Source organism: Trichechus manatus, unplaced genomic scaffold, assembly GCF_000243295.1.
Source record: "Trichechus manatus latirostris isolate Lorelei unplaced genomic scaffold, TriManLat1.0 scaffold00086, whole genome shotgun sequence".
Taxonomy (NCBI): Eukaryota; Metazoa; Chordata; class Mammalia; order Sirenia; family Trichechidae; genus Trichechus; species Trichechus manatus.
In genome coordinates, this window is record NW_004444022.1 from 8,099,886 (window position 1) to 8,123,523 (window position 23,638).

Here is a 23,638-nt window from a genome sequence, read left to right on the forward strand (position 1 = left end):
TTCAGAAGCTGAAGTCATTTTACTGACACAGCATTCACTTCAAGGAGAAAACAAGAGATCCTCTTAATAATATGATCGTTATAAAATGTGCATTATCTTAATTCTCAAGGTAAACAGAAAAAGAATTTTCAAATATGAAATACCTCATCTCTGTGACACATTCTGAAATCTCAAATAAATAACTGAAATGTGGATGATGAAAGGCTTTTCAACTACACAATGTAAATTCCATAATTTTTTTTTTTTTTTTTTTAGCATTTGTGTGAAACAGATCAAATTAGACCAGAAAGTAGCTCATTTTAGTTTGTACTTCCTCTTGAAAAAAAAAAAAAAAATCTTCAAGTATGCCAAAACACTGGCTAATCTTCTGGACACCAAAATTTGGATAAAACAACTTTCCTTTTAAAGCCTCAGCTTAGCATCACACTGTAATATACTCACATAAATCAAAAGCCATGTACTAAAGGCTTATGTAAGAGAATAATACTGGGATCAAATGGAATCAGGCTTCTAGCACCAGGTTCTAATCAACTGTAATAATCCAGGTAGGCAAAGCACAGCTGTCTCCACAGCTGGCCTGAATATCAACCATCTGGTTTAAAACAGATCTGCCAGTCAACCTATCTTTATAAATCGACTGTTAAGAAATTATCAAAGAACCTAATAAGAGTCAAATTATTCTAATATGAAATACACTTAACTTTAAATTTCTCAGTGACTTTTATGTAAAAATCCAGTTGGAAGCACCGTCCCATGCTAAAAAATAAAAAGGAATTTCAATCTCCTATCATCTGAGGAAGGAGCCCTGGTGATGTAGTGGTTAAGAGCAGTTTGAACTCGCCAGTGGTCCTGAGAGAGAAAGACGTGGCAGTCTGCTTCCATAAAGATTACAGCCTTGGAAACCCAATGGGGCAGTTCTACTCTGAGTCAGAATTGACTCAGTGACAATGGGTTTGGTTTTTTGGGTTTTTTTTCCATCTGAGGAAGATGAATAAATTGAATACAAAGGGAACCTAATTCACAAACACTTTATTCTTACTGGTAACGTTAAAATTTATGAAGACAAGACATAGTCAAGGTTCTCCATAAAAAAGCTATAAACTAATGAAATGAGGAAGTAGAAAATAGACATTCAGACCACAAGATAGAGATCATTCCATCCTCTATCCAAGAAACCTTTGGCTGTTAGAGTCTTTCTTCTAAGTTAGCTAAGTTAGGACAACAAACCAAGTCAGGGACATTACCTTGACTATCTGAATTCCCATCGAGTCATCATCAGGATTGCTCCTTTCATTGAACGTGAAGCGCATGGTTTTGTCCCAATCAATGGCTATACTGTGCAAATAATGATCTGCCAAGGTCAACCAAACCTAAAATATTACATAAAGAAGAATGCTAAAATAGAATACACAATTTCACCTTTCTTATTGGAAAGTAGTTACTGCTTCCATTAAGAAAATGGCAACTGTTCCTACAGCAGATACAGCCCACATGTAGACATCTACAAGAGGCCTGTTGAAATGTTTGCCGTACTTGAACTGTACCATTTAGAGACTTTTATTTATTTGTTTAATAAATATTGCTTGAGCTCTTATATGCCAAGCAGTAATCCAGGCATTGAGGATACTGCTAAGAAAACAATTGTTTTTAAAATTTTATTTCAGTTCATTGAGTTACCTTTATTATCTTATAAGCTTTTTTACTTGGCTCTGAATTGTTCTCTATGAACAACTGAGCAAGAGCCACCTGGGCATTCACAAAGAAGGAGTCTTTTTCACCAAGGAGTAGCCTCTCCTTTTAAATCATCCCTGTCTCACGTCTGTTGCCATCAAGTCAATTCCAACTCATATCGATCCTACAGGACAGAGTAGAACTGCCCCATAGGGTTTCCAAGGCTATAATCTTTACAGAAGCAGACTGCCCCATCGTCTTCCAAGGAGTGATTGGTGGGTTCAAACCGCCAGTCTTTAGGTTAGCAGCCCAGAGCTTAACCACTAGAGCCCTGGTGGCGCAGTGGTTAGGCAGCTCAGCTGCTAACGAAAAGTTCAGCAGTTCGAACCCACCAGCTGCTCCACAGAAGAAAGACGTGGCTATCTGCTTCCATAAAGATTACAGCCTAGGAAACCCTATGGAGCAGTTCTACTCTGTCCTATAGGCTCACTAGGAGTCAGAATCAACCTGACAGCACACAACAACTGTCTCACACAAAAAAGTGACAAACGGGCTCCCACAATGGGTAATTTAAAAAAAAAAAAAATGTCATCAGCTATTTTTACTCTTTTGATTACCTTACCCTGAAAAGCTGTCTCAGAAAGATTGATTTCATAATGCTATTTTTTTTATTGTTGTAGTTTAAGTGAAAGTTTACAATTCAAGTTAGTCTCTCATACAAAAATTTATACATACATTGTCAAGTGACCCTAATTGCTCTCCCTATATTGTGACAGCACACTCTTCCTTTCCACCCGATTTCTCATGTCCATTCAACCAGCTCCTAACCCTCTCTGCCTTCTCATCTTACCTCTGGACAGAAGCTGCCCATTTAGCTTCATGTATCTACTTGAGCTGAGAAGCACACTCTTCACCGGTATCATTTTATGTCCCACAGTCCAGTCCAATCTTTGTCTGAAGAATTGGCTTCAGGAATTGTTTTAGTGCTGGGTTGACAGAGAGTCTGGGGGCCATGCTTTCTGGGGTTCCTCCAGTCTCAGTCAGACCATTAAGTCTGGTCTTTTTACTAGAATTTGAGTTCTGCACCCCACATTTCTCCTGCTCCATCAGCGACTCTTTACTGTGTTCCCTGTCAGGGCGGTCATTGGTGGTAGCCAGGCACCATCTAGTTCTTCTGGTCTCAGGATGATGCAGTCTCTTGCTTACATGTCCCTTTGTGTCTCTTGGGCTACATAATGCTATTTTTTGAAGTGTATATTTTGAGGAACTCCTAATGTTCAAATTCTAGGAGTTTTAAGAGTAGGTTTATAAATTAATACTCTAAGAGAGCATTTCAAGTTTTGAAATTTGAATATAGTTTATCAGGAATAAGACTGATTAATGTCTCCAGCTAGACCTCTCTCCTAAGCATCAGAATCATATGTCCAATGCTTGTCCAAACACCTTCAGCTTAGATATCTAAAAGGCATCTCAACCTTAACAGATCCAAAACCAATCTCCTACTCTACCTCCTTCCAAGTGTACATACATACATACATACACACACACCTGCTTCTCCCATCTGAGTAAATAGTAAATCTACCTTTCCAGTTGCTCTGGCCAAATCTTGATGTCATCCTTGACATTCCTCTTACATCTCATATTCAATTCAACAGGAATTTGTGTCCACTCAGCCTTCAAAATACATCTAGAATCTGAGCCCTTCTCTCCACCTCCACTCCCACCACCCTGATCCAAGTCATCAACACCTCATGTCTGAATTATTGCAAGTCTCCTACTAGTCTCTCTGCTTCTGCCCTTGCTCCTCTACAGTCTATTCTCAAGTCACTAGCCAGAGCAGTTCATTTAAAATATAAGTCAGATCATGTCACTCCTCTGCTCCAAATTTTCCAATGTTTCCCATCTCACACTGGGCAAAAGCCCAAGTCCTACTATGTCCTTCAAGGTCCCACATGATCTGCCATCCCCCTACACCACCACCACCACCAATACATTATCTCTACAACCCTGTCTCCTAGTGCTCTCACCACCCTGGCCTATTGTTTTTGCTTGAATCCTCCTGAGATGCTCCCACCATAGGCTTTTGCACTGGCTGATCCCCCGTCTGGAATGCTCTTCCCCCAAGTACCTGTATGGCTCACTCTTCACCTCCTTCAGAGACCTACTCAAATGTCACCTCCTCAGTGAGGTCTCCCCTCACCTTACCTATTTTAAATTCCATCTCCCTACTTCCATCCTCCTGTACTCTCCTTATCTCTTTCCCTGCTTTATTTTTATCCATATAACTTATCACTATCTGACATACTTTATATTTTATTCATTGTAAACTCCACAAAGGTACAAACTTCTGTCTGTTTTAATTTTTTCCTACTGCTATATCCTCAGTACCTAGAACAGTGCCAGGCATAGACAATCAATAAATACTTAGTGAATGAATGAATGAATAATGAAAAGAAACAAGTTTCAAATTACTAAATCTAGAATATTCTTTTTGACATTCCAGACACTTCAAAGAGAGAAAGAGTGTTGGTCCTTTTGTATCTTAGCCCTATGAATCCTCCTTACCTTTCTCCTCCATTCCTTTGGTATTCCTGTTGATAGTCTGGCAACTGCTTTGAGAGCATCATACCACTAGGAACAAAGCAGAAATATTGGGGAAGTGAGAATGTTGACCTAGATAAATGATTTTCAAACTTTTTCCCATCTTGGCACCCACAGAGTATGATAAAATTTGTACAGTACACTGGGGTAAATAGTCAAATTTTCTCCCAGCCAGATGGGATTGGTCTGGAGGCTATGACTGCCCCATGACCTACCCCTCAGGCACCCTTAACACACCTGTGACTCATCTGAAGCACACACACATTGGTTGGGAAGCTCTGGTATACAAAATAAAACACGTATTATGGGTTCAGAATAACAGACATTTGGGTTATGTTTTTCACACTGACCATTAAAAGAAAGTGCGAAAATTTTGCTGTGTATATTCTCAACAACAACAAAAGAAAAAAAAAATAAAGTGTAAAAGCTTTCATTGCAACTATAAACCCAGGCTATGTGTAGCTTTATAAGTTATTTTACCTATAATTTTAAAAACTAACTCATTTTCTTATGCATGTCTAAGTATATGTTAATATTCCTTCTTTGAAAATATATTTCAATGTATCCTGTAGATGTTCCAGAATGAAAATGTGTTCAAAACCAAAAATAAAATTACCTGCTGAAAACCATTTTGACCTAAAGATGGCTCAAGAGTAAACTTCAACTTTGTGTCAACTCCTAAAAGAAAAATACATAAATACCTGTTATTTTTGGAGACAGTGACAAGTTATATAAAAAATAAAAGTAAAGATTAACCTGATTCTTCTGAATTAACATAAATTCCCTTAAAACAAGTGTTTTTAAAGTGCAGAGCAGTGAAGCAATGGCCACAACAATGCCTCCAGTCCCAGTGTGTCATTTAAGTAAGAATATAGATTATTAAAGTAGAAAAATACCATACATCTATTAAAAAGGAACCTATCACTTAGGATTGTGGTTTCCACAGATGCCTGGAATAGTGGAAACACAAAAGCAAAAATGATACTACAGATTTTGGAGTCACAAAGACCTCCACTCAACGTTGATTCCTAGACTCAGACCAAAAGTCTAGGGACTTTATCGGTAAAGAATTTCACATTTGTTTATCTTTAATTAAGATGAGGACAATAACACCTCAGAAGACTGTTGTGATAATTAACTCAGTACTGTAAATCACCTAGCATGGTAGACTTAATATCTGTGAAACTTAGAATACTTAGAGAATTTGTTTTTCTAGGCTACTTATATGGAATAAGTCTATTAAGGAACCTTAAGTAGAATATCAAAAGTTATAAAAACTGTATTATTGTCTTCCGTCTTATGGAATAACCCATTATAACAATTCCATTTGGAGATTTTCACATTTTAAAATTTTGTCTTGATACCCTTATTCATTAAAAATAAGGCAATGTGTGTGTTTCATTACAGATTATAAACCAAAAATAGAACTGGACTCTAATTCCAAGTAATCTGCAACTTTAGATAAATTTCCTTGACTCCACCCAAATCTATGGAATAGAAGTAAATAAACGGGAGAAGATATACAGGCTATATACTTAATACTGATATTGGGCTTTTACTAAGTAGAATTCCCTATTAAAAGTATGTACTGCTATTATTGAAGTGAAATTACATGACACAATTTTTATTCCTCTTACCCATACCTGTTGCCATTGAGTCAATTATCTATTATTTTTCTACAATTTCAAAATCAATGAAATAATATTCTTTAAATTACATTTTAAAGGCTATTACTTAAAAGTTCAAAGACCAAGAAATGTCAAACTTTAACAATAGCAAATTAGTTTTACAAATCACAAAAGTCAAAAATGATATTTGCTTCTAAGATGCTGACTGCAGAGTCGGCATACTAAGAACCTCTCCACAACTTCCCCTCCTTAGGTATGTGGATAAGAACAATCTTAAGAATTTGAATAATAATAATGTAGGCATATATACGGAGTCAAGAGGCTGGAAAGAGATGTTTCTGATTTGCCCAGTCCATGACAGTATGCAGATGCCTCGGAGCCCTGAAAGAGTGCTGTGAATAAATGAGTTGGGTCCTCGATGTCTAAGGTCAAGCTGTGGTAAAGAACCACAGGTATCCAGTCAATGCCTTGGTTATTTCTTTTCAAAGCTTCAGGGCCAAAACCATACTCTGCCAGGATAGATAAGATTTTCTTCTCCAAAGGTATATTAAATACCCCGCAGATTCTCCTCTCTCTGGGTTAGTTTAAATGCAGTCCTGCCCCAATGTAGAGCGGTGGTGATACAATAGCCACAAGAGTGCCTCCAGCCCCAAACAGTGATTTAAGGCACGATGAAACAGACCTGGTTGTGAGACTGCTGTCCAGGCACGAGGTGCTGAAACGGCTTATAGTCATGACGTTTGCTTTTTTATAACAAAGACCCGGAAATTCAGTCTCCACTGACCTTATTCCTACCACCCTAGAAATCCCAGATTCCCTGTATGTGTGAGCAAATAAGCTCCCTTGACTTTTTCAGAGCACCTACTGGGTGTCTTGCCGATCGCCTTCCTGTGCTGAAACTGGGCTGGGCGTAGTCAAAGCCACAACTGTTTTCTCATGACCAAATTGAGTAAGAGGGTTTAACTAGAACTGATCATTCACCAACTGCAGCAAGAGCTGAAATCGGGTCATTTTCACCCCTTTTCTTCTAGCTGAATAAGGAGGAGAGGAGAAGGTTTATGTTTCATCTGATAATCACTACTGTTCCAGACTCAGAAATACAAAACACTTTTAACGTGGGAAGGAGATTTAGAGAGAGAAAGGTAAAGGAAGACAGTGAATAAATACTATTCTCTGCAACTAGACACTTCCTTAGGGAGAAAAACAAAGAAACCACGAGGTTCAGAAAGACAGCGACGCATTCCACCCTTGGGGACTCGGTGCCATGGCTGATTTTCCCCAGCAGCTCCAGGATAGTTAAGTCCCCGAAGACACTGAGGGTGGGGGAGGAAGGTGGGATAACGAATCCGCCGGGAGTCCAATTGGTGCCACTCCGGGGACAGGTGAGCGCAAAGCACCGGTGCGTGTACAACTGGCTCCCTCTGCGGCCACCCCTTCCCAAGAACCTCCGTGCCTAGGCACCCGTGCCAGGGCCGGGCTCTTAAAACCCCGGGGAGAGATGCCAGGTGGTGGAGCTGAAGCAGAGTTATGTAGCCTGGAGAAGCAGGAATAAGTGAGCACATGCTGAAAGCAGAAAGGGCCTAGCTTAACAGGAGTGGGCACGCTCCCAGATCTTCCCCCATTGAAGGGATCGCCAGTCGGCAGAAGTGTTTCCCGCTTCTCCCAACCCGGACACACAATTAGATGAGCAGACCCCGGCCTTCCCCTCCTATCCCTAGTACCAAACCTGTGCCTGAAAGGTTCACTTTCCCCGCCCCACACATCTCTTTCAAGATCTGGCTTCTCGAGCCCGGAGCACAATAGGTGGCGAGGCCTCCGGTGCCCAGGGCGCCCGCCCGCACTTCCCAACGCTTGGAAAAGGCCGAGAGCTCAGTGGGCCAGCAGGCTGGGGCACATGCAGGGCCGAACCCGCGCACGGATGGGGGCTCCCTGCGAGCAGCTGACGGAAGCAGCCCGTCTTCGGAGCCCCCACCCAGGCAGATCCAGCCTCGCCAGCGCCAAGCCGCGGTGCAGCGGTGCCCCGGTGCCCCGTTCGGAGCAGCCGACAAGTGCTCCCTGGCCAAGGCGGTGTTCAACCGAGGCAGAGCCGAAAGCAGCACCAGCTCGGGGGCCGCCACGCTACTTTCAGCTGCCCCATCTGTAGCACTGGGGTCCTCACCCGGCTCCAGGGTGCAGAGCAGCCGGGGCGCGGTCCGGGAAATGCAGCTGCGCTTCTTGAGCACATTGCTCAGGATGGTGCCCACGCCACCGCCACTGCCGCTGTGCCGCTTCAGGCATCTCCCCCCGCGCCTCAGGGAGCCGGTCAGCTTGTCCTGCCGCATCCGAAAGCACCCTGGGCTCCGGCGCGGCCACTATCGGCCTCGGTCCCTGCTGCACAGCGGGCAGCACGGCTTCACGCACCGGGGGTCTGTATGTCGGCCCAGGCAGGGGTCCCTCTAGTGGAGCGAGAGCCTGCGGCGGGCGCTAGGGGGGTCAAGAGGAGCTGCGGGGCACCGCGGGAGCCGCAGAGCGCAGGGAGGTCGACGGGCATCTGCAGTGCGGAGCCTGCACAGCTGAGGCAGGAGAGGGTTTGGTGCGGGGAGGGCAGGCGGGAGCCAGCGAGCGCCGAATACGGAGGCGGCGCTCCCGCCCCCAATCCCGGCATCACCGTGCGCAGGCGGGGCGGCCCTAGCTCCCGCGCGCGCCCCGCCCGGCTCCCAGCACCTGTGCCGGGAGCCGCGAAGCAGGGGATTCGGCGGGTGAGCAACCGCGCCTGACGACTAGAAGCAGCGGCAGAGATAACCAGCTTCTCCGAAGATCAGAGAGGGGCTGGAGAGGGAGGAGCAAGTCTCAAGGTGGAATGTGCAGAACAGCGAGATGCGAGTGCCCACCGCACCGCCACAAGCAGCCTCGGAAGGGTCAGTCAGCGGCTGCAGGGCCAGTCCGCCACGAGGCCTATAAACTGGCAAATGGTGAAGCACAAGCTTCATCCCAAATTGCCTTAAACTCTTTCCAGCTTAGAGTAGAAAGGCCTGAAAAGCATGTGAAAAAAAATGGTTGTCTGTCTTGGAAGAATAGGCTTCAAGAAAAAAAGAAAATTGTTCCCATTTAAAAGCAGTTTAAAAAAAAGTTTCATCTCTCCAGCCAGAGACTTCAGTAATTCAAAACTATTAGCCATCACTACTGTAAAAAAAAAAGAAAATCACTCTTAAACTGTGATATTCGCCCAATGGAACATTAAGCAGCTATAAAAATCAATGAGGAATAGAAAGGAAAGGGTGTGGGGAGAAATATAAAGATATATATACTTCCTAATATTCAGAAAAAGAAACACTGGATGGATAAACCAAAAACTAACAAAAATATTTATGAGAGAAGAAACAGTTTGTAGGAGACAGGTCTGAAAAACAGACTTTTCCGTGTATCCTTTACATAGTTTTGACTTTGGAAAAACATGTTATATTGATAATATTAATAAATAAAAGCAAAAAATCAAACCCTAAAAATTGAAACTGATCTGAAACAAATCAATATAATGGAAAAACCAGTTGATGACATAAGAATGCAGAAAAATCATCATCTCAGGTTGCTCTAGAACACTTTATGACTATACATCCATGGTGGTACATATTCCAATACACATTCTTAGCACTGCAAAGGAATCTTAAAACTTCATTCAGTGATAGTATTGTTATTAATAATATTGGTATTATTGTTTTGAAACTCATATATACTATAGGATAAAGTAAAGTTATGTTAATGTTGAAAGGAACCAAGACGTTACAGTGCAACAGAAAATACAAGTGTATAATGAAAGAAATTAACAGCTTTTTAAATCTTGTATTTCGTATATTTAAATTGGAACTACCAGTATGAATTCATCTTTTTCCTTTTCAAAAATACATATATCTATTAAATAGTTTTAGAAATAAGGCCAACCCATCAGCAACGAACACCCCTGGCACCCAGACTGTGGTCTCTAAAATTCATTCCCTAATAAAAGGAACCAGGGCTCTTTGGAGTAGTGACTGATTCCAGGTCTAGAATTTAAAAAGTACAAGATGAGCCTGAAACATCTTGATGAGTTCAGAAGGAAAATGCTCCAAGACTAATGGGGTCACGTCAAAAGGACACAATAGCCATATGAATAGGCTGCTAATGGCCAAAGATGGAACAATTTGAGCTTCAAAAACAATGACTGCTATTGATTGAAAAATACTGAATATTTTGAAATGCATTCATAATGATATTCTGAAAAAGGGCCAAATAAAGAAGTCATTCCTATGACTCTAGCACAGTCATTTTGTATTCAGTACATTCTAGGCTTTAAAAAGTGCCCCCAAAATTTGAGGACAACGTCAGAAACGATAATACTCTAAGAGTAAAATCTATAAGCATCTGGTAAAAATGAGATTAGTTATCTGCAAAAGTAAACCAGGCTAATAAGGAATATGTAAGCTATTTAGTTCTGCCTTCCTGACTGAGGTAAGGATGCTTGGAGTCTAGCGCAAGGATTTCCAGAGAGATATTGTCAATATACTTCTGTGAGGAAATCTCCTCCATCTTTCCTGTGTTGGGGAAGAGGTGAGGGAGGAGCTGGAGGCAGGGAGAGTATCCCTGGGCCTACGCCTCTCGTCATGCACATGGATGCCTGAGAAGGTGTGCGGTCTGCTTTGGTCACTAGGGATAGTTCCTTAACCTCAATTAGTACCCACTGTTATCCCATGGGATAGGCCTGTTGGGTAGAACCCATCCTCTGGAAAGGAAAGGCAGTATGGGCAGAAGAACCTCAAAATTCTTAAAAAGGGGAAGTCTCAGAGTAGAACCCTCAGATGAGGTGCAGGATTATACCAGATCCTCTTACAGGATCATTCGACAATATTTATTGACCATCTTCTATATGCTATGGTATATAGAAGAATTTGCCCTCCAGTATGAGAGACAGATGCATACAAATTCTTACCAGTTACTGCCAAGTCGATCTCACCTTATAGGCATCCTACGTGTGTGTGTCGGAGTAGAACTGTGCTCCACAGGGTTTTTAATAGCTACTTTTTCAGATGTAGATCACCAGTTCTTTCTTCTGAGGTGCCTCTGGGTAGAGTCAAACCTCCGACCTTTTCATTAGCAGGTGAGCACATTAACCATTTGTACCACCCAGGAACTCCATACAAATTTTAGTAGGTGATAAATACTGAAGAGACATAAACCTGGGGGAGGCTTTAAAAGTTTCCCAGAAGAGCTCAGACTTGATGGATTTAGTAGGCCTCATCACATGTAGAATGGAGAGAAAGCCATTGCCACCAGAGGAAGAAAAAATGGAAAAAGGCACAGGGGGGTGAAAGTTCATGAAATCTCTGGGGAAGCTAAGAGTAGTCAGCTGTGTTTTTTAGGATGACAGAGAAAGGGGACTGGAGAGAGATGAGGCTAGAGAGTTGAATGGTGCCAGGTTAGAAAGGGTTGTTCTTGATGCTAAAATGTTGGCACTTTGTACCGTGGGGAGTTTTATTCGTATTCTATTAGCAATGGGCAGTTTCATAGGTTTTTAAGGAGAGTCCTGATAATGCCAGACTTGCATATTCTGACGGCATGAGAGTAGACTGGAGTGCAGAAGAGTGGCAAGGAGACCAAACAGGAGGCTGTCACAATGGTCCAGTTGAGATTTAATGAGGGACTATTCCAGATTGGAAGAGGGCAGTCAAGAGACACCTAGGAGACAGAATCAGGACTTGGCGATTGATTGAATGTGGGAGGATAAGGGATCTCATTAGCTATATGAGAATCAGAAAGAGGAGCATATTGAGGGGGATGAATAATGAGCTTCCTTTGGGACCTGTTGAGTTTGGGAGATCCAAATGAAGGCGTCTCTTAAGCAATTTGAAATATGGGTCTGGAGCTCAGGGGGAGTGGGAGCCAGACCTAGAAAAGATGGCAGTTGAAGCCTTGGGAAAGGGTGAAGTCACCCAGGGTAAGTGTGTACTGCTGTGAACGGAGAAGACGACTCAGGCACAGAAATGTATCCTTCATCAGCCTGGTGCTTTTATCGTTTCTGTACGCGTTCCTTTTCCTTGAGCTTTCTCTTAATGTTAATAAGATATCCTTGCACTGTTCCAGCCTATCTCATCTGTGCTGAGAGCAGTAATCAAAGGGATCTGTTGTTTGGCTTTATCTGGGCAATTGTTTTAGAAGACGTAATGTGTCCCTGGGGCTAAAAATTGTGATTAACACCCAGAATCAAAGTGAGAGAACAGGAAGGAAAAAGATAGTCCAGGAGACAAAGATAGTAACTGCATGCATAGTCTCGCCTTCCAGAGTTCTCATCTGCTCAAGCCTTACAGAGTTTTGTGTTCTATTTTAACAAGAGAGGCTATTTACTCTGTCTCGGGCACTGGGCCAGAAGAGACAGCTGTGCTGGCCAAGAGGCGGGGCAATCCGCTCAGCCTCAGGGTGGGAAGCATCCAGCTCCTGGAGCTGTAGGATACAAACCACTCAGATTATCCAGTTCCCTCTGGATCTGTCGCCATGCTCACCAAAGCGAACTTTTGATTGCCATTTGGCTTCCCATATAGACTTTGCTGCTGAGGAGAGAATGTACCAACCAGTTACCAGCTGCCATCAAGTTGATTCCAACTCAAGGCAACCCCATGTATGTCAGGGAAAAACTGTGAAGCAGATCACCAGGCCTGTCTTCTGAGGTGCCTTTGTGTGGGTTTGAACCACCAACCTTTCAGTTAACAGTCAAACACTTAACCATTTGCACCACCTAGGGACTCCAGTTAATGACAGTCGATACCCCTCAGTTGGGTAAACTCTCAGTGAGTTGAAGAAATCAAGTTTCTAAACTGCCAAAGCTGACATCGAGATCCTAGATGGCCATCCCCACCTAGATCTGCCTCAACACAAAGGCCTCTCTTTCTGGAATTTCTCTTAAATTACAATAATTCTCTTACTAGTAGTGACAAAGGCTTAAGAACTTTCAAAATGAAAATTCAATGTTCCCTTCCTTAGATTTATTACAAGCAAAAACTGACTCTATTAACAAAAAAGCTTTCTTGAAAACTTCCCATTCTAAATGCACAGAAGTTGAAACCAACAAAGAAAACATTTATAAGAGTTTCTACTATTATGGCAATAAACAGTGAAGGAATTAAACTATTATTTTGTTTATGTTAGAGAGAAAAACCAGTACTGCCAACTTTTATAGCAAACAGATACTTAAACGAGCACTAAAACACAATACTCCAAAAGCAGCCATGGCACAAGCCTAGTCTTATATTTATTGTGTCACTTATAGTTTCTTATTTTATGTCTGGAATACCGTTTTCAGTCAGCTTGCAAAGGAATCAACTTGCAGCCTGGACTTTGCTTGTGGATCTCAGGTGGTGAGATTTTTCCAGCCAGGTCAACTTACCATCACTCTCTGCTAATTGACTGATCTTTTCTAATCAAATACTACCAGTGAATTCACATTTGAGAAAATCATCCCTTGTCACAGCCCAGAACAGTTATGAATTAAGCTAAATTTGGAGAAAGGAAGGCTAGATGAAAACTTCATATTGGATGAGAAACTGTTACTTGGATTGCTAAGGAAAGTGAGTGCTTAAGGAAATGCCCAGAATGTCTCAGAGCCCAAGACTCATGGAACACCCCTAGAGATGCAAGCTCCCAGGCTGAAATAAGGCCAATTCCTTGTCTCCTAATTGGTTCATTCTTCTACCCCTGCATCTGCAAGCCCACATGCTGAGAACGGGACTTTCCTGATGGTTAACCCTTCCTTTAATGGCACAGGGGAAGAAGTCAGAAAGAAAAGGAAGCCCAACATAAGGGATAAAAGCTATGTCTCAAGGGGTTTCCAGTTACCATCTCAGAAGGGAAGCAGGCCTGGGACTTCTGTCATTGCCAAATGCTATTTATGTTTAACAGTAAAAATCCTTAAAATAAAAAGGGCCTACGTGCTTATCTTCAGGGACTGAACAGAACTAGTGGCGACAATTACCAAGAGAAAAGCCCTTGAAGGCTGCTGCAAGGAGAGAGAAAAACCACAGGGCGCTAGTCTGCTCTGGGTAAGTGGGCCTGGAATTCATCCTGACAGCCTGCAAGTTCCCTGACAGCTGTTCCTCAGCACCCAGGTCTCTGAGGGCCAGAAGACGTTACCAGACCATTCGGTCTGAGCTCCTGCCCTGCTGTAGTTCTAGGCAGGAGCTAGTACTGTCTCCCATCGAGCAGGCTGTTGTTGTAAGGTGCCATCAAGTCAACTTTGACTCATAGCGACCCCATGTGACAGAGTGGAACTACTCCATAGGGTTTCCTAGGCTGTAATCTTTACAGGAGCAAATCGCCAGGTTTTTCTCCTGTGAAGCTGCTGGGTGGACCTGAACCACCAACCTTTCAGTTAGTAACCAAGCACTTAACCATTTGTGCCACTTTGTACTTGTGCTAATAAAAAAGATGGGGCCTGGTAACATAAAGGCCACAATTCCCATCTCCTATCCCCACAATTTTTGAAGGTCCGTAATTAATTCTTGAATGGTAAAAGTATTTTTACATCGTATCCACGGACAGTCCTGAATAATAAAAGTGGTTAATACCTTTTATCTAAAGGGTAGTCCTAGATAGTAAAACTAATTATTACCTTTTACCTAAAGGGACAGCAACTTTGGCCAGTACTGTAAAAAGTTAATATTCTCCTCAGACCTACCTAAAAGTAGGTCCTTAATAAGCAGTTTTTTCAATTCATTATCCTGGACAGAACCCACACACTATGAGCTCATGGTGGTGAACAGTCATAACCATTCTCCCCTCAAGAAAGAGACACAGAGGCAGAGCAGTAGAAAGAAGCTGAGGTGGAAGAAAAAGCTGTATAATTATCTGATACGTCACATCATGAAACATTTTATTTTCTTTTTAGATGATTTTCTCCTCTTAGTCATAAAAACCTATTTATTATTGTTGTTGGGTGCCTTAGAGTTGACTGTGACTCATAGTGACCCCATGTGACGGAGTAGAACTGCCCATAGGGTTTCCTTTACAAAGGAAATCTTTTTGAAATCTTCACAAAAGCAGATCGCCAGGTCTTTTTCTCGAGGAGCTACTGGGTGGGTTTGAATTGCCAACCTTTGTTAGCAGCCGAGTGCTTAACCATTTGCACCACCAGGGCTCCTTAAAAACCTTTTACTCTGTTTAAATACAGGCAGGACCCAGCAATGTTTTGTTCTGCTATGAATTGGAACTGACTTAACGCACCTAACAGCAACAACAACAACATCCTTTAAGGCAATCAGGTGTGGCATTTGTATTTTGTTTATTTAAGAGAAAGGATACTGTTGAGCATGGAACCAAGGAGCTCTGAAATTCCAACACCAAAGCACACTCAGCACTATCTTCTAACTCTCAGTATTCCCTGTTTATGCTTTCTCAAGACCATTCTCTCAATTCCGTAGTCCCCAAAACAAAACCACTCCCAACATTCCCCCCAAACATACGCAAATACTTTGGCATTGTTGACCTATAATTAGGATGAGTATTTTAAGAATAACCAGTTACATACAACAAAAAGACAAACAATCCAATTAAAAAATGGGCAAAGGATATGAACAGGCACTTCACCAAAGAAGACATTCAAGTGGCTAACAGGCACATGAGGAAATGCTCCTGATCACTAGCCATTAGAGAAATGCAAATCAAAACCACAATGAGATACCATCTCACTCTGACATTACAGGTACAAAATAAAAAAAAAAAACTAGAAAATAACAAACGTTGGAGAGGCCGTGGAGAGACTGGAACTCTTACGCACTGCTGGTGGGAATGTAAAATGAAAATGATATGGTGCTTCCTTAAAAAGCTAGAAATAGAAATACCATATGATCCAGCAATCCCACTCCTAGGAATATATCCTAGAGAAATAAGAGCAGTCACATGAATAGACATATGCACACCCATGTTCACCGCAGCAATGTTCACAATAGCAAAAAGATGGAAACAACCTAGATACCCATCAACAGATGAATGGATGAACAAACTATGGTACATATACACAATGGAATACTACACAATAAAGAACAATGATGAACCTGCAAAGCATCTCACAACATAGATGAATCTGGAAGGCATTATGCTGAGTGAAAATAAGTCAATCACAAAAGGACAAATGTTGTATGAGACCACTACTATAAAAACTCATGAAAAGGTTTACATATAAAAAGAAACTATCTTTGGATGGTGATGAGGTGAGGGGTGGGGATGGAAAAACACTAAATAGACAATAGATAAGTGGTAACTTTGGTGAAGCGTAAGACAGTACACAATACTGGGGAAGCCAGCACAACTTGTCCCAGACAAGGTCATGGAAGCTCTGTAGACACACCCAAACTCCCTGAGGGACCGAATTACTAGGCTGAGGGCTGTGGGGACCATGGTCTCGGGGAATAGCTAGCTCAACCAGCATAACATAATTTATAAAGAAAATGTTCTACATTCTACTTTGGTGAGTAGCACCTGGGGTCTTAAAAACTTGTGAGCAGCCATCTAAGATACTCCACTGGTCTCATCCCGCCTGGAGCAACAGAGAATGAAGAAAACCAAAGACACAAGGAAAAATTAGTCCAAATCACTAATGGACCACAAGTACTACAGCCTCCACCAGACTGAGTCCAGCACAACTAGATGGTGCCCGGCTACCACCACCAACTGCTCTGACAGGGATCACAATAGACGGTCCCAGATAGAGCTGGAAAAAAGGTAGAATAAAATTCTAATTCACAAAAAAAAAAAAAAAAAAAAAGACCAGACTTAATAGTCTGACAGAGAGTCATAGTCATACCCCAAGAGTATGGCCCCTGAACACCCTTTTAGCTCAGTATGAAGTCACTACTGAGGTTCACCTTCAGCCAAAGATTAGACAGCCCCATAAAACAAAATGAGACTAAAGGGGCACAACAGCCCAAGGGCAAGGGTGAGAAGGCAGGAGAGGACAGGAAAGCTGGTAATAGGGAACCCAAGGTCGAGAAGGGGAGAGTGTTGACATGTCGTGGGGTTGGCAACCAATGTCACAAAACAATACGTGTATTAATTGTTTAATGAGAAACTAGTTTGTCCTGTAAACCACAATAAAAAATTTATATATAAATAAATAAATAATTAAACTTTAAACCACAGAACCAATTCTATTCATAAACACATTTCTTCACATATGTACATTATATGATATCATTATAACTTTTTTTTTGGTCTAATAACGCTTTTAATGTTAGGCCATAAAAAAAAGAACAAAAATAACCAGTTACAGACCAGAAATGTTAGAATTAGAAACTTATCTGAACAACTCAATTTAAAATGGGCAAAAGACTTTGTAAATGGAAAAGTTTCAAATTGGAGGCACTCAGGTCAGACATAAGAATGATGGGGTCAACATGCATTCCCAGGAAGCAAAAGGTCAGGATGTAAATCATTTGTTCATGGGAAGAATGTGTCAAGATGTAAACAATTTTTTCCCAGGAAAAATGTGTTCGTGACTGCAATCACACATAACCAAACTGGCTGGTGCCAGTCATCTAAGCGGTAACTCACTCCCTCCTAGCCAAGTGACTGACCTGTACATTTCAAAGGACTTCAAGCTGAAGCAGATCTTAGCAATCATTAACCCCTACCTCTCTGCTTGAACAGTGGAATGCTTTGTATTTCTGCTTAGCGCTGCCCAGCTAAGCTGTATAATTCCTTTTCTTTCACTCCTAACAGAGTACCAGATTTTCTTCTTTGATAACTTAAATAGATATTTCTCTAACAAAGATACACAAACGGCCAACAAGCACATGAAAAGATGCTCAGCATCATTAGTCACTCAGGAAATGCATATCAAAACCACAATGAGATACCACGTCACACCTACTAAGATGGCTATAATCAAAATAACAGAAAATACCAAGTGTTGACAATGTTGTGAAAAAACTGGAACCCTCTTACATTGCTGGTGGGGATGTAAAATGGTACAGCCACTATAGAAAACCATTTGGTAGTTCCTCAAAAAGCCAACCACTGAATTACCATTGTTGCTGTTCGGCGTCGTTGAGTCCGTTCTGATTCATAGCCACCAGTGTATCACAGAACAAAACACTGCCTGGTCCTGTGCCATCCTCACAATCATTGTTATGCTTGAGCCCATTGTTGCAGCCACCGTATCAATCCATCTCGTTGAGGGTCTTCCTCTTTTTCAATGACCCTGTACTTTATCAAGCATGATATCCTTCTCCAGGGACTGATCCCTCCTGACATCATGTCCAAAGTATGTGAGACGTAGTCTTGCCATCCTTGCTTCTAAGGAGCATTCTGGCTGTACTTCTTCCAAGATAGATTTGTTCGCTCTTTTGACAGTCCATGGTATATTCAGTATTCTTCACCAACAACACAATTCAAAGGCATCAATTTTTCTTCGGTCTTCCTTATTCATTGTCCAGCTTTCGCATGCATATGACGCGATGGAAAATATGATGGCTTGGGTCAGGCGCACCTTAGTCTTCAAGGTGAGATCTTTGCTTTTCAACACTTTAAAGAGGTCTTTTGCAGCAGATTTGCCTAATGCAATGCATCTTTTGATTTCTTGACTGCTGCTTCCATGGGTGTTGATTGTGGATCCAAGTAAAATGAAATCCTTGACAACTTCAATCTTTTCTCGGTTTATCATGATGTTGTTTATTGGTCCAGTTGTGAGGATTTTTGTTTTCTTTATGTTGAGGTATAATCCATACTGAAGGCTGTGGTATTTGATCTTCATCAGTAAGTGCTTCAAATCTTCTTCACTTTCAGCAAGGAAGGTTGTGTTATCTGCATAACACAGGTTGTTAATGAGTCTCCCTCCAATCCTGATGCCCCATTCTTCTTCATATAGTCCAGCTTCTCAGACTATTTGCTCAGCATACAGACTGAGTAGGTATCGTGAAAGGATACAATCCTGACGCACACCTTTCCTGACTTTAAACCACACAGTATCCCCTTGTTCCGTCCAAACAACTGCCTCTTGATCTATGTACAGGTTCCTCATGAGCACAATTAAGTGTTCTGGAATTCCCATTGTTCGCAATGTTATCCATAATTCTTATAATCCACACAGTCGAATGATATACCATACGACCCAGCATTTCCACTCCTAGGTATATACCCAAAAGAACTGAAAGCAGGTACTCAAATAAATACTTGCACACTTGTTCATCGTAGCCCTATTTGCAATAGCCAAAAAGTGGAAAAAACCCAGACGTCCATCAACAGATGAACGAATAAACAAACTGCAGTATGTACAATGGAATATTATTTAGCCATTAAAAGGAATGCAGTACTGATGATACATGCTACAACATGGATGAACCTTAAAAGCCTTCTGCTAAATGAAAGAAGCCAGACACAAGGTGACACACTGAACGATTCCATTTATGTGAAATAACCAGAATAAGTAAATCCATAGAGACAGAAAGAAGTTTGGTGGTTTCAAGGGGCTGGGGAAAAGAGGGAGACAGGGAGAAATTGCTTAGTGGGTACAAGATTTCCTTCTGGGGTGATGACAATGTTTTGAAACTAGAGGTGGTGGTTGCACAGCATTGTGAATGTACTAAATGCTGCTGAATTGTTCACTTTAAAATGATTAACGTTATGTTATGTAACCTCAATAAAAAGGTAAAACCAACTGTGCTAACGAATACAGGGTTTCTTCTTGGGGTGGCAAAAATTTCTAAAATTAGATTGTTGCACCACTCTGTGAATACACTAAAAAATCACTGAATTGTGTACTTTGAATGGGTGAATTGTATGGTATGTGAATTGTATTTTCATAAAGCTGTTTAATTTTTTTTAAACTTAGCTAATATAATAATTTAATTCACAGCTGGAGTAGAAATTCCATCTCAGAGCACAATACTGGAATCATACTTAAAACCCTGCAGACAGATTCATGTAACCTCAGACACACAACTAACAAAAATTTTAGAAATCATCAAATTATTCTTCTTGGCCTGTTTCCTCTGTTAAGTATTTTCTTATTTCAGACTGACAAGTTGATTCAATTAAGCTAGGTGGGTGCTGACCATATAAAGACATCTTTATATTTCTTTTATTTATCCACTCATTCATGAAATAGATTCATTGCTCATCTGCTATGGGGCAGGCACTGTTGTAGGCCTTCTGGGAATAAAAGTATGAATACAATATATTCGCTACCCTCAGGGAGCTTACAGTTTACCAAGAATGAGACAAAGTGGGTAGTGATATGGACAGTGTGAAAGTTTCATTTATAATTCTATGAGAGTGCTTGGAAGGGTGACCATTTACCTCCACCTCCTCCTAAGTATTCTCTGTTCCAGTGTTTGCCCAGAGCTTTATTTCATTGAGCTATTAAATTTCACCTGAAAATCAGTCAAGGACAAAGCTCGTTTCAGCTCTTCTACAATTGTGGTATTCACTTCTTGACTTCCACATCACAAGTGGAACTGGCAAATTTAGATTCACCACTGTGAAAGATGAAATCATTGTGTAACCTGGTCAACATTAACTGTTTAGTTTAGATTTCCCAACCTTTTGCATCAAACCATTCTAAGAGTCTTTTGACCAAATAGAGGGACAGATAAAGAGGTGTCCCATACCTATTAATTCAGGTTGGTTTCGTTTAGAAATATGTCCCTAGAGAGGTGGAGGGTGATGCTTTTGAAAATAAAATGTTTACTTTGGATGACGAGAAGAGAGAAGTAACAGGAAGAAGGAGGTCAGAATCAACATCAGTAGCTGCTTGGCTGGCCTAGAGGCCTTAGGTCTCTAAGCTGAGTTCATTCAGAAGGGAAGATATAGAATGTGTGGACTGAGGTGGAAATGTGTGAAAACACACAGGGCACCACATCTGATAAGGTCCTCTAGAGAGCAACATGGTTTGTCAGAAAAGCACTGGCTAAGGAGGCGGGCAGACCAGGGTTAGAATTTTAACGCCAGTACTTATCAGCCCCATGTTCTTGGGCAAGTTACTTAATTACTGAGTTACAGTTTCCTCACCTGTAGAATGAATATTTATTTGAATTATTGTGACAACTGAATGATGTAACAAGTTAATAATTTAGCACGGTGTGTGGTATAAAGCAAGTAGTCAATACGTTTACTTTCAAGGGTCCTTCTTTTAGGAGTATTTGTTGTCCCTGTACAGGATACGGGCTAAAATGGCCCTGTGAGCAGTCTACCCAGCAGAAGACCCAGGTTCTGACCCACAGGGAAAGTCGGACGGGCCAGAACACACCACTGAGGTCCTCATGAGACACTCCTCTTGTGGTTTCTGGCTATGCCGCCCTCACTTGGTAGGAATACTGAGATTAATTTTGTGTTTGCTCCAAAGGCCTAAACTAGAACGACTAAGCAGAAGTTATACAGAGGCAGAAGTCAGCAAAATTTAAGATAATGTTCTAACTGTAATAAAACACACAGCCTCAGGAGGTAGTAAATGTCCTGACCTTTGGAGTTACTCAGGCAAAGGCGGAAAGCCAGGGGTGTTGTGAAAGGACATTTAGAACTAGGTGACTTTCAACTGTCAATACACAAAATAGCTGCCAACACTATAATTCTCTGAGATCGATTTAACTGGTATTACTCTGTAGGAGCCCTGGTGGCACAGTGGTTAAGAGCTACAGCTCCTACCCAAAAGGTTGGCAGTTTGAATCCACCAGCCACTCCTTGGAAACCCTATGGGACAGTTCTACTCTGTCCTATAGGGTTGCTATGAGTCCGAATCAACTCAACAGCAATGGGTTTATTACTCCGTAAGAATTATAAATCTTGACCAACTGGAAAGCTTGGAGAATACAGTTTAGGTTGTTATATTTTAGGTAAACTGAAGTTTAAGCAAAAAAAAATCCTTTGGTCCCAGACCTCATAAAGAATATTTCTAAAATGTATTATACTTTCTTGACTTAAAATGAATAATTTGAACAAACTGAACATCTATGTATTTATTTATTATCTTATATTCTTTTCCTTTTCATTGTCTAAGAATCTTTCTTGTTGTTGTTGTTAGGTACCGATGAGTCAGTTCCGACTCACAGCGACCCAGGGTACAACAGAACAAAACACTGCCCAGTCCTGTGCTATCCTCACAGTCGTTGCTATGTTTCAGCACATTGTGGTAGCCACTGTGTTAAACCGTCTCATTGAGGGTCTTCCTTTTCTTCACTGACCTTCCACTTTAAAAAGCATGATGTCCTCCTCCAGGGACTGGTCCCTCCTGATAACATGTCCAAACTACATGAGACAAAATCTCGCCATCCTTGCTTCTAAGGAGCATTCCAGCTGTACTTCTTCCAAGACAGATTTGTTCATTCTTATGGCAGTCCACAGCACATTCAATATGCTTCACCAACACCATAATTCAAAGGCATCAATTCTTCTTCAGTTTTCCTTATTCACTGTCCAGCTTTTGCATGCATATGAAGCGACCGAAAATACCATGGCTTAGATCAGGCGCACTTCAGTTCTCAAAGTGATATCTTGGTTTTTTAACACTTTAAAGAGGTCTTTTGCAGCAGATGTGCCCAATGCAATGCATTGTCTGATTTCTTGACTGCTGCTTCCGTGGGCATTGATTGTGGATCTAAGTAAAATGAAATCCTTGACAACTTCAATCTTTTCTCCATTTATCATGATGTTGCTTATTGGTCCAGTTGTGGATTTCTCTTTTCTTTATGTTAAAGTGTAATCCATACTGAAGGCTGTATTCTTTGATCATCATCAGTAAGTGTTTCAAATCCTCTTCACTTTCAGCAAGCCAAGTTTGTGTTATCTGCATAATGCAGGTTGTTACTGAGTCTTTCTCCAATCCTGACGCCCCATTCTACTTCATATAGTCTGGCTTCTCAGAATATTTGCTCTACATATAGATGAATAAGTATGGTAAAAGGATACAACCCTGACACACATCTTTCCTGATTTTAAACCATGTAGTATCCCCTTTTTCTGTTAAAACAACTGCCTCTTGGTCTATGTACAGGTTCCTTACGAGCACAATTAAGTGTTCTGGAATTCCCATTCTTAACAATGTTATCCATAATTTGTTATGATCCACACAGTTGAATGCCCTTGCATAGTCAATAAAATACAGGAAAACAACTTTCTGGCATTCTCTGCTTTCAGCCTAGATCCATCTGACATCAGTAATGATATCCCTTGTTCCACATCTTCTTCTGAATCCAGCTTGAATATTTGGCAGTTTCACGTCAATGTATTGCTGCAACCACTTTTGAATTATCTTCAGAAAAGTTTTACTTGCATTTGATATCAATGATATCATTTGATAATTTCCACATCCTGTTGGATCACTTTTCTTTGGGATGGGCACAAATATATATCTCTTCCAGTCAGCTGGCCAAGTAACTCTCTTCCAAATTTCTTAGCATAGGCGAGTGAGCACCTTCAGCGTTGCATCTGTTTGTTGAAACATCTCAATTGGTATTCTGTCAATTCCTGAAGCCGTTTTTTGTCAATGCCTTCAGTGCAGTCTGACTTCTTCCTTCAGTGCAATCGGTTCTTGATCATTTGCTACTTCCTGAAATGGATGACCGTCGACCAATTCTTTTTGATACTGTGATTCTGTGTATTCCTTCCATCTTCTTTTTATGCTTCCTGTGTCATTCAATGTTTTGCCCATAGAATCCTTCAATAATGCAACTCGAGGCTTGAATTTTTTCTTCAGTTCTTTCATCTTGAGAAATGCCAATCATATTCTTCCCTTTTAGTTTGCTAACTGC

General features: G+C 41.3%; 1 protein-coding gene across 2 annotated transcripts in view; it reads right to left on the reverse strand.

Moving 5' to 3' along the window:
* Positions 1–23,638, reverse strand: part of TBC1D30 (TBC1 domain family member 30) — a 99,758-nt gene that overhangs the window by 35,630 nt on the left and 40,490 nt on the right. For both annotated transcript variants that reach the window (XM_023736105.1, XM_023736104.1), the window contains exons 3-5: positions 4,889–4,950; positions 4,237–4,302; positions 1,245–1,370 (exon numbers count right to left, since the gene is read on the reverse strand). In XM_023736105.1, coding sequence (XP_023591873.1) covers positions 1,245–1,370; positions 4,237–4,302; positions 4,889–4,950 — 254 coding nt within the window. The remainder of the gene's footprint in view (positions 1–1,244; positions 1,371–4,236; positions 4,303–4,888; positions 4,951–23,638) is intronic.